Source organism: Squalius cephalus, assembly GCF_949319135.1.
Source record: "Squalius cephalus genome assembly, chromosome: 2".
Classification (NCBI taxonomy): Eukaryota; Metazoa; Chordata; class Actinopteri; order Cypriniformes; family Leuciscidae; genus Squalius; species Squalius cephalus.
In genome coordinates this window covers 64,373,935-64,386,131 of record NC_137123.1, presented here as the reverse complement: position 1 = coordinate 64,386,131, position 12,197 = coordinate 64,373,935, and the positions used below count along the sequence as shown (strand labels likewise).

At 41.9% G+C, this 12,197-nt stretch overlaps 2 protein-coding genes across 16 annotated transcripts in view; both read left to right on the top strand.

The window, feature by feature from the left end:
* The window catches only part of LOC307154347 (uncharacterized protein), a 28,937-nt gene extending 28,505 nt beyond the window's left edge, over nucleotides 1-432 (top strand). For all 5 annotated transcript variants that reach the window (XM_079864200.1, XM_079864214.1, XM_079864199.1 and 2 more), the window contains one exon: nucleotides 158-432. In XM_079864200.1, coding sequence (XP_079720326.1) covers nucleotides 158-321 — 164 coding nt within the window. In that variant the 3' untranslated portion in view covers nucleotides 322-432. The remainder of the gene's footprint in view (nucleotides 1-157) is intronic.
* The window catches only part of pou2f1a (POU class 2 homeobox 1a), a 141,232-nt gene that overhangs the window by 81,620 nt on the left and 47,415 nt on the right, over nucleotides 1-12,197 (top strand). The window lies entirely within an intron of this gene.

Here is a 12,197-nt window from a genome sequence, read left to right as displayed (position 1 = left end):
AACCAAAGTCTGAAAAGCGACTTCTGGTCTGGAAATGGCGTTTCTTTTCTGATGACGTCAGTTTGATGGCTTAACCACTCCTTAAACCGTCTGCTTTGAGCTGAGATGGACAGGAGGAGCGTTAAAGTAAAACCCTGCCCTCTGTTCAATATTTCAGGTGTGTTGGACATCGGCTGCGGCTGGATGCACCCGATCGGCGAGAGTAGCCGCGTGCCGGCGGGGTGGAGCTGCAAACGGATACGTGAAGTCGGACACTTTCTGGTTCCCGCAGTGACCGCTCACTTGGTGTTTGCATACTTTACCAGAGCTGAAGTGAAATAAATGCAATATTTGCCAAAATAATAGATGTTTCAGAGACATTTTCATTCAATACTTTATGTACTGCTTCATACAGCGTCTGTTTGAAAAAGAATAAAGTTCAACATAAGCTACTATCAATGAAGTGGAGTCTACGTTTTTTAATCAGTTTTAATTTGATAAACATGACACAATATAACATCGCAACGACATGAAAACAGTGTTTACTGTTATAAAAAAAACTGATTTGAGAGCTTTAGAGGAACTAAAGGTGTTCGAATAAACACGAAACACACGTGATCATTGTCATGCAGTGAATCCGGCTAATTGTGGAACAGCTGTGTAGGACCCTATAATTTCCGCGATCACGGAATCGCGGACGGAATCGCAGAATTGGCAAATTAACGCGGAATCTAGTGTCAACGCGGAATTTCGCGGAATTTTCCATATTTGGAATAAAATTATGTTTTTGTGTGGGAGAAAACAGATAGCAAAATCTTCTGGGCCTTTTCTGGATTCTTCTGGCATTTGTTTGGTTTGTGTTCGATGTTGGCAAATGGATGGCAACCCTGAAGGGTTCCGGAATCGGTGGTGGCGCAGCAGGAGGTGGTGGAGGGAGGGGCATTATTTTATGGCTCTCTTCTGGCAAATATGAAACATGCCAGATTTAACGTATTTTTCAGTTGCTGGTGTGGGGGTGATTGTGAAATGACTTAAACAAGTATTTCCTCTCCAGTTTTATTAGAAGATATATATATATATACATATATATATATATATATATATTATATATTATATAAATTATACACTGTTAGCAATTTATGTAATTTTTACAATAAATTTTACAACAACATATTGTATTCATGTTTATATTGTAAATGCAAATTCATGATGGGAAATTTATGGACAGTCCTGTAATTTTATTGTAACTAACTACACTGTAGACGCATTATTTTACAGGCACCGCATAGCACTGTGGGATAGCTGCTGTTTGAATTTTGAAATTGCGCGGCCAACGGTAACGTTACCAGAGAATCAACATTTTTGGAAGAAGAACACATCTCAGGTATGAAACGTTAACATGAAATCTATTATATAAGTATATGGATATATTAATACCGTTGATATGAGTGAGTGCTGCTGATTGTTTCGTTTGGTATATTTCAGTGACATTAGCTTCAGTGACGTTCGCCCCGAGTCGACTAAAAACAACAACCTGAACTGACCGCGGTGAAATGCCGTCTTCTTTCTCAATCCACACGGAAAAGGAACTACATGCAGGTGTAAAGGTACGAGATATTGACAATTTTTCGTTTGGTATATTTCAGTGACATTAGCTAGACACGTTAGATCCCTATAACGTTAGCTCAACTCGCCCCGACTCGACTCGCTCACTCCCGGTAAACAACCTAAACTGACCCCGGTGAAGTGGCGGCGTCTTCAGTCCATAAGGAAAAAGGTAACGTTACCACATCAGGTACAAGACAATATACATTCACGATGGAAACACAAACATGGTGAGTATAATCGAGTCGAGCTGAGCTTGTAACGTAACGTTAATGGAAAACCACCACAATGACGATAGCTCAAATAACGTTAGCCCAGAATGTAAAAATAGTAACGTTAGCCCGGTAGCAGTAAGCTTCCTTAGCTCAGGTTATTATTGCATTGATTGCACTTGCTACCGGACAGGCTATTGTAATGTTATTAGCTGCTAGGACTTCTGTTTTGCTGTCTTGTGGGCGTCTTGAAGTCGTGATGGTTTGCACACTAGCATAAACGTAAGTTATAGCTTGTAGATTTTACGGTCACTGAATAACGTTAACTTACAGAATTAAATGAAGATACCAGGATTTTAATTTAATTAATATTTCAAATAACGAGATTGAAATATGGGCTTTAATTAAATGACAATGTTGGTATCTTCATTTAATTCTGTAAGTTAACTAACGTTATATAGTTAACTGTGATAAAAGCTGAATATAGCATCTGGTATGTTCAGATGTTATAACTTTACTTTGTGCTTGGCCAACCAGTCCAGGGTGAAAAAGCACATGTAAGCTATCTTTATCTAAAATAAACTGCGCGTGCGCAACTTAAACCAACCAGCATCGTCATTAAATATTTTTTCGGATCCTGGGTTCTGTTGAAAGGCTTTCAGAGCTCTCTTTGTCTTCAGAGAAGGCAGCACATTATCAGTAGTATTAAAATCAAGTTAACCATTTTGTTTGTCTCAAATTATATGTGGCTGCCTGGCAGACTGTATGGAATATTAAAATAATAAATAATAGATTTGTAATTGGTATTTGTTGTGTAATACATTTGGTAATGTTTACATTTTTTATTCCCTAACCCTCTGCCACAGCTGCTGATATCCAGAGAGAGACCCTACAAGGCACACCTTGCTTAATTGTACAAGGTAAATTCTTCCCTAAATGAAAATTACCCAATGATTTACTTACCTCCAAGCCATTCTTTCAGACAAATACAATCTGAGATATAAAAAAAAAAAAAAAAAACGACACTTCCCAGCTTTATAATGGCAGTGGATCAGTTTGAAGCTCAAAAAAGTGCATTTATCCATCATAAAAGAGCTCCACGCGGCTCTGAGCGGTTAAAATAGGCCTCCTGAAGTGAAGAGTTTGTGTAAGAAAAATATCCATATTTTAACACATCACAAAGTAAAATTCTAGCTTACGGCCGAACGGCCATGCAGTCTACTTGCATTCAAAGTGCAACTTACGCAACTTATGACGTCAGAACTAGCGTAGTGTGTCATGGCGTAGTAAATATCAGCAGTACGTTGCGTAAGTTGCGCTTTAGAGTAAAATCTGTATGTTATTGTTCTTTTGGCCGGAAGCTAGTAATTTTACTTCATGTAAGAAAAATATTAAAATTTAAACCTTTACAAACTCATTGCTTTGCTTCAGAAGGCCTTTATTAACCCCTCAGAACTGTGTGAAGTACTTTTATGATGGATAGACTTTTGAGCTTCAAACTGATGTTGCAATCCACTGCCATTATAAAGCTCGGAAGCATCAGGTTGTTTATTAATATAACTCCGCTTGTAAATATATTGTGAATTTTATCCGTTGCTTTGTCTTTAAGTCTTATATTAAAACTCTGAAACCTGCCATGATATCTTTATTTGTTTGTGTCTAGAAGCCATTCGGAGAAATCCTGGATACAGAGAATCCACGAACCAGGAGGTGGAGCGATGGTTGAGGCGTTGGTTGTATTTGGCTGGCGATCGAGAGGGGGGTAGGAGGAGGAGAAGCACAGTCCTCCACCACCAGCCACCCACCAACACTTAACACATTAACACAAAGTCAGGCACACACACACATATACGTTCCACTTTGGCCCGTTTCTGGCCACACTTTAACATACACTACCGTTCATAAGTTTGTGGTCTTTCATGGTTTACACATGGTTTCAAGGTTTTACTAGTGTGATTTCTAAAACCATGCTTTGTATTATAAATGTTTTTAGATTTCATTTTCTTACATTTTATTTGTATAAAAAAAATGAATAATTGTAAATGTTAACCTATTTAGGTCATATGTTTATGTTGATTGAAAATAAACACTAATTTTCAGCAGTTATGGTTTCCTGGTTTGATTTATCTTTGAATTGCATGGTTGCTGTTGGGCGCAGATATTAAATATGGGCCAAATTAGTGTTTAATATAATCTGGCAGAGTTGTGGCCTGTGCTCGGGAGACATCTGGCTTTTCAATGGCGATATTATGGCATGAATATGGGCCAATTTCGGGTCTTCTGGCTCTCGTCTGGTAAGGCATTGGCATTTTTCTGGCATGCTTTTGGCAAAACTGTTTGGGCCGGTTTTGGGCCTGCATTCCGCGCGGTATGTTTGCCAAAACTAAGAACAGTGTTTGGGCCATAAAAGGCCCGGAACAATTTTGCTATCTGGGAGTATGTCTGAGGAAAATCGCATATTACTGAAAGAACGAGCAGAGAGAGAGGCCCGGTCGCGCGCGCGTCTTCAAACTGTCTTGCTCTCTCTCTCACTCCCTCGAGCTTATTAATCTAAATCAATTGAGAATTGACACAATGGTAAAAGATCGGAAGAACGAAGTTTCACGTGGAGCATTCGGATATTTTTTTCCTGAATTAGGCTACCGCTGGGTGTGAATTGTGCAAAAAAAAAAAAAAACTTTTTTACCTTGCCTTCTTCTCTGAAAAGCGTTCCGCCCATTCAGCTGACATAAAAAAACACTTTCAATAAACTAAACAAAACCTATCCAATGATGAAATGTTTTCTGTGTTGATGACAAATCTTGTGCGATGTCCTAACTGCCGGGATAATCGAGTAGGGTAAACGGAGGTCGGAGCCAGCTGCAAATGGGTGGGTAGCAGCAAGTGAGTGGAGCTTCAGCCGCAAGTGGGCTGTACAAACTTCCAGAGGATTTTGATTGGTTTATTTAGTATCACCTGTGTTGTAGTAGCTGTTGGTTTATGCTCCACAGTTGGTGGCGGTAATGTGTACGTTTTGTTGCGATCCATCAGAAAACAAAGAAGAAAACCTCTTTCTTTTTTTACAGTCTATGGCTGCGTCCGAAACCGCATACTCAATGAGTAGGTACTTAATTTCAATAAGTAGGGGAGAGCGGGGCACAACCTAACACTTTTTGACTTTCTCAGTTTGTGTAAATCCACTTATGGTTCAGAGTATTTATTTTTTCCCACATTAATTTCCCACATGTCTAGTACAATTATGTGTTTTTGCTTTATTAATACAGTTTATACTTTTTTCTTGATATACCCCGAAAGAATGGAAGTGAAATGTGACAACATGCCCCATAGGTGGGGTACATTGTAACATGTGAGGGGCACATTGTAACATGACCATATGACAGCTTAAAATGTTATCTGATCTAATAAAAAAAATATACAAAACAAACTAAAATATTTTCTAAATAAAATACAATTAAAAAACTTTTTCATATAAAATAATGGCAATTTTTAATAATTAAATAGAAACTCATTTTTGAGTTTTGACTATGAACACATGAAAACACAGCTATACAACATAGTTCAAAACAAATAAATAATTAGTAATTTCTGGACATTGACTCTCAGTCTTTATTCACCTTTTTCTCACGTTTTCTCAATAAAATTAATAAAAGTATGGAATATAATAGCATATTTCTAATAGGGGCACATTGTAACGCAGTGTTACAACATGCCCCCGCCTGCACAACTGGGATTTAAACCCTGCTAGTGTCTTCTGCTAGTTAGCGAAGCATTAAAGAACTATCTCAACTGTTAAATAACATCTTGGAGATTAAAATAATATCAGATTTGTCTTATTTTAAATAAACACAAAAATAGAGATGAAAAATTAACTTAAGTAAGAAATTTACTTTTGCTATGGTTTAATAAATGTCTATGGATATCTTCCAAAAAAAAAAAAATGTGGCGGATTTTTTTTTTTCTATATAGTGTTGATATGGCAACTAGTAAATAAACAAAGTTCCGTCATCCAAGCATGTGCGGAAGTATTTAAAACAAGCGTGTTACAACTAACCCCGCGTTAGGTTGTGCCCTTTACTGTCTATGGTTGTGCCCCGCGCTCCCCTACTTAAAGAGCATCTTGCAGGTAAAAAAAAAATCGAAATGAATATATAACCGTGTATGAAAATACCATATGAAAAGATAATGCAGGATTTAAAATGTTTTAAAACGACATAATGACACCAATTTAGTAGATAAAGTGAGCGTTTCTTTGACTGCTCGTACCAACCGCTTTTTTTCAACATCGCGTCATTTTACGTCACACGAGGGAGATGTGTGTGTGCTCTGCCAGCTCGGTGCAGAGTAGGCTGGTATTCAGTAAGAACGGTTGTGAGTCAGTGTGTTTTCACTAGTTTTTGTATTTCAATTTATCATCGTCATGGTAAATTTTTGTGTTTGTGGAGCTTGCAAAAACTCCAGCCTGTCAGGACATCGAGTCCACCGGTTTCCTAACAAGAAAAAGGACGGTGCTATATCTTTCGTGCCTGGGTGCGGTTTGTGCAGAGGTGAAGAGACGGGATTTCTCTTCCGCGTCAGCTTCGGGAAACGCGGTCGTGTGTAGCGTTCACTTCAGATCGGAGGATTATCGTCCCGGCGATATGATGGAGTTCAACATGGGATACCGAAGTAAGAACCGGGTGAGACTCAGAGCTGGTGCGGTTCCTTCAGTGCACGCATCTTCGGGTTCTCCCGCCGGATGTAGGCGCGAGCACAACATCAACTGGCAAATGCAATGTAAGCGGAACGAAACTGAGCTATTCGTTATTGTGTTTGTGTGGACCGTTTATCAGTTTGGACCAGTGCAGCGCGAGCCTGATCAAGCAACACTGTAACTGCGAGATCCAGTAAATAAAGCATTTGAGTTCGCCACTGAAGTAATAACATCGCTGCGAGATTTAGTGAGAAATATTCACATTTCTCCGTTATTAACGGATCGAACAGCGCTGACGTGGAAACCAGGAATAAACATTGTACAATGAATGAACGAACTATCCAGTGTCCACAGATCAGCAACATTCACCATGGCTTTACTGTAGTAACACTAACTGCAACCATGGAAGTTTGGCATTTTCCACAAAGGCCCAGTATGCATCCCTGCAACACTGACTTTCCTCAGCTGTAAACATTGCCTCGCATTTCCCACACAAGCACCTATGGAACAAAAAATGTTAGCAGGAATAAATATCTCTCTGTCTCTCGATAAGAAACCGCTAAGTTATATCATGTAACGTTAGTCTGGGCGGATATTAATGAGCATGACAAACGCCTGATCAAAGCTTAGTTTCTGTTATTGTAAGTTCCAATATGTTATGTCTAACATTAATCCTGGCCCGTCCCTGCTCTCTTTGGCAGCCTAGCAGGCTCATAATTGTATGGATGTGGTCCGTCAACAATTTCCTCAGCGTCCGAAATATCACTGCAATCCATATTTCCCTGTTGTTTGAATCGACCGCTCTCCCTCGTGCTACGTCACGCCCGTCACGCCCATTTTCAGATGCGGAAGTAAAATTTTCTCACAAAAACGACTCCAGAAGCCACTGTAGCGTATTTATAAGTTTTTTTTAAAGAAAATCTAGTTCCTACATTATTTTTCTATACATTGACTTGTTGGGTCTTCTAACCTGCAAGTTGCTCTTTAACGAGCGCTAAAAGAGTAGGTACTTTATAGCCAGATCTCGTTGAGTATGAATGCAAACCGGACATCTGCCATGTTGACGTTATCATGTGACCTACTACGACGCGTTATCACACGCGCAACAACTTAAAAGATTTGAACGACACGTTTAATTAATCTATCTGTAAATATCTTGATATTGATTAAACTTGCTCATTTTGTGGTCTTTTTGAAGAAACTGCTGCCCATTTATTTTGTGAATACATTTAGGGTTGATTTAAGTTCTTATATTTAACCCTACCCTACTAATGTGACCCACCGTTTTATCCTTAACAATATTATTTATTTTTATTACGGAATCCCAAAATTGTCATCTCTTGAATATGTTGTTAATTTATTTATTTTATATCTAAACATTTTCATCCGGCTAGCTGCTTTATGTTTTCCTCTTTTTCTTGTTAAATCTAACTCTCGTTTCATCCCTCAGGCCTATAAATAACAAAAAATGCATTTTTTTAAATGTATTATAATGAATTATTTTAGAAAATATATATTAAGATTTTCAACCTTGTAGGTTCTTTTTTCCTGTGTAAAAAATCTCATATTATGTAGCCTATGCAAACCCATTATATATATAATATATATATATATATATATATATATATATATATATATATAATATAATTATACACCTTATAACATCAGTAACTCGACAGCCTTACCTAGAATGGGTTTCCTCAGTGTTTGTAATGTCTGCACAAAGGGCAGCTGTGCGAAGATTCACCTTTGGAAGAAACTGTTGATTTTATACTCGAAAAATGTAAGTATCATTAATATTAAAAATTAATATTACCCCAGAATGAATTGCATTGCTATCCCACCCCAAAACGATAAATGCTGACCAATACTTAATTATATTACTTTTTACTGAAAATTATATAATTCAATAAAACAAAATGTAATGTATGTCATATGACACAGCTATGCATGATTGAATACACTCTAGATGTGTATATAGTGAACATATCTACATTTTCATTCAAACAATTAAATAAAGCATTAATTAAATAATTATTTTATTTACTGACAACAATGAGAAATATTAATAAATTAATAAAAGAATGAATGAAAGTCACCATCACACAATAAACAAATGCATTTACAAGTCAACACATGAAACAAAGCTTTATTCAAACTACAATCATGTATGTAGGCTACAGGCGCTGAACCCCACATCCTTCTGCCATCTCAACACAGCAGTTCCCATTCTGCAGCTTTATTCTGATGAATCAGCTGACCGCCCGAGGTGAGCCGTGCCTGAGGTTGTTGCGTGATGTGTTGTGCTTCACAATCTGAGGCAATAAGGGCAGGTGGAGTGATGGAGGGTCTCGTGAGGGCAGGTGGAGTGATGGAGGGTCTCGTAAGGGCAGGTGGAGTGATGGAGGGTCTCGTAAGGGCAGGTGGAGTGATGGAGGGTCTCGTGAGGGCAGGTGGAGTGATGGAGGGTATCGTAAGGGCAGGTGGAGTGATGGAGGGTCTCGTAAGGGCAGGTGGAGTGATGGAGGGTCTCGTAAGGGCAGGTGGAGTGATGGAGGGTCTCGTAAGGGCAGGTGGAGTGATGGAGGGTCTCGTAAGGGCAGGTGGAGTGATGGAGGGTCTCGTAAGGGCAGGTGGAGTGATGGAGGGTCTCGTGAGGGCAGGTGGAGTGATGGAGGGTATCGTAAGGGCAGGTGGAGTGATGGAGGGTCTCGTAAGGGCAGGTGGAGTGATGGAGGGTCTCGTAAGGGCGGCTGGAGTGATGGAGGGACTCGTAAGGGCAGGTGGAGTGATGGAGGGTCTCATGAGGGCAGGTGGAGTGATGGAGGGTCTCGTAAGGGCAGGCGGAGTGATGGAGGGTCTCATAAGGACAGGTGGAGTGATGGAGGGTCTCGTAAGGACAGGTGGAGTGATGGAGGGTCTCATAAGGACAGGTGGAGTGATGGAGGGTCTCGTAAGGGCAGGTGGAGTGATGGAGGGTCTCATAAGGACAGGTGGAGTGATGGAGGGTCTCGTAAGGGCAGGTGGAGTGATGGAGGGTATCGTAAGGGCAGGTGGAGTGATGGAGGGTCTCATAAGGACAGGTGGAGTGATGGAGGGTCTCGTAAGGGCAGGTGGAGTGATGGAGGGTATCGTAAGGGCAGGTGGAGTGATGGAGGGTCTCATAAGGACAGGTGGAGTGATGGAGGGTCTCGTAAGGGCAGGTGGAGTGATGGAGGGTATCGTAAGGGCAGGTGGAGTGATGGAGGGTCTCGTAAGGGCAGGCGGAGTGATGGAGGGTCTCATAAGGACAGGTGGAGTGATGGAGGGTCTCGTAAGGACAGGTGGAGTGATGGAGGGTCTCATAAGGACAGGTGGAGTGATGGAGGGTCTCGTAAGGGCAGGTGGAGTGATGGAGGGTCTCGTAAGGGCAGGTGGAGTGATGGAGGGTCTCGTAAGGGCGGCTGGAGTGATGGAGGGACTCGTAAGGGCAGGTGGAGTGATGGAGGGTCTCATGAGGGCAGGTGGAGTGATGGAGGGTCTCGTAAGGGCAGGTGGAGTGATGGAGGGTCTCATAAGGACAGGTGGAGTGATGGAGGGTCTCATAAGGGCAGGTGGAGTGATGGAGGGTCTCGTGAGGGCAGGTGGAGTGATGGAGGGTCTCGTGAGGGCAGGTGGAGTGATGGAGGGTCTCATAAGGACAGGTGGAGTGATGGAGGGTCTCGTAAGGGCAGGTGGAGTGATGGAGGGTATCGTAAGGGCAGGTGGAGTGATGGAGGGTCTCGTAAGGGCAGGTGGAGTGATGGAGGGTATCGTAAGGGCAGGTGGAGTGATGGAGGGTATCGTAAGGGCAGGTGGAGTGATGGAGGGTCTCGTGAGGGCAGGTGGAGTGATGGAGGGTATCATAAGGGCAGGTGGAGTGATGGAGGGACTCGTAAGGGCAGGTGGAGTGATGGAGGGTCTCGTAAGGGCAGGTGGAGTGATGGAGGGTCTCGTAAGGGCAGGTGGAGTGATGGAGGGTCTCGTAAGGGCAGGTGGAGTGATGGAGGGTCTCGTAAGGGCAGGTGGAGTGATGGAGGGTCTCGTAAGGGCAGGTGGAGTGATGGAGGGTCTCGTAAGGGCAGGTGGAGTGATGGAGGGTCTCGTAAGGGCAGGTGGAGTGATGGAGGGTCTCGTAAGGGCTGGTGGAGTGATGGAGGGTATCATAAGGGCAGGTGGAGTGATGGAGGGTCTCGTAAGGGCAGGTGGAGTGATGGAGGGTCTCGTAAGGGCAGGTGGAGTGATGGAGGGTCTCGTAAGGGCTGGTGGAGTGATGGAGGGTCTCGTGAGGGCAGGTGGAGTGATGGAGGGTCTCGTAAGGGCAGGTGGAGTGATGGAGGGTCTCGTAAGGGCAGGTGGAGTGATGGAGGGTCTCGTAAGGGCAGGTGGAGTGATGGAGGGTCTCGTAAGGGCTGGTGGAGTGATGGAGGGTCTCATAAGGGCAGGTGGAGTGATGGAGGGTCTCGTAAGGGCAGGTGGAGTGATGGATGGTCTCGTAAGGGCTGGTGGAGTGATGGAGGGTCTCGTGAGGGCAGGTGGAGTGATGGAGGGTCTCGTAAGGGCAGGTGGAGTGATGGAGGGTCTCGTAAGGGCAGGTGGAGTGATGGAGGGTCTCGTAAGGGCAGGTGGAGTGATGGAGGGTCTCGTAAGGGCTGGTGGAGTGATGGAGGGTCTCATAAGGGCAGGTGGAGTGATGGAGGGTCTCGTCCATGGCACCATCTCCAGGATTCAGCTCTGGGCTCCTCATCCTCAGTGCTCACACCAGCCTGCTGACATTTCAGATCCTACAAAAATGCACAAACATAACACAAAAGCAGTCATTTTAACAGCACAATGTCATTTGATTTCAGTATTATTTAGAAGACAAAAACACTTTTTTTCACAGATGCCGCCATCATCTTCCCTTGCAGGTCCTGCTCCACCACAGAAGATCTGCAGCAAATGCACAGAAATCAAGAATCAGAAAAGTGCTGTAATAGCTCTGTTTGAAATTACAATAATTAAAATAAACTACAAATTCATATTTAAATAGTTGTTGTTATTAATTTCTGTAGTGTACTCACTCAAAGCCTTTGATGGCAGCATTCAGCTTCATGAGCCACTCTCCACTGGATAAACACACATCTGTTCATCTGTCCCTGTAACATCCAGACGAGATTCACATGACCTCTGGGATTTATGAGCTCAACACTACATTTACATGTTGAGGTTGAATTAACTTTTTATCCAACATAAATGTTCCTCAATTTATCAACAGTAATTGACAAATAAAATAGATAACTTATGTTTAGTTACTTTATAGATTTGTTCTACATAATAGCACACATTCATCACTCAGATGTCTATTTCATGCTGTGATGTGCTCTTCTGCAATACTTATTGAAGATTTTCCTGTCAGATGTAAATAGAAATTTAAAATAAGCGTCTTTAAGATGTAGCAGCTATATGGTTTATGTAAATCCACTTTAAAGACGTAACTTACGTGTTCTTTTTGGAGCTCCCCTCTTAGCTAACGTTATACATAATAAAACGTGTTTTTACAGCAAAATCACAACTATACTACACTGTGTAACGTCTTTACACCTTCAACAATTCAACAGTTTACTCTACAGTAGTTCAACACATGCAATTTTAACACAAGGAACCGTGTTTACTCACATTTGAAAGCACCCGCGTCGCTGATCTCTGCGATG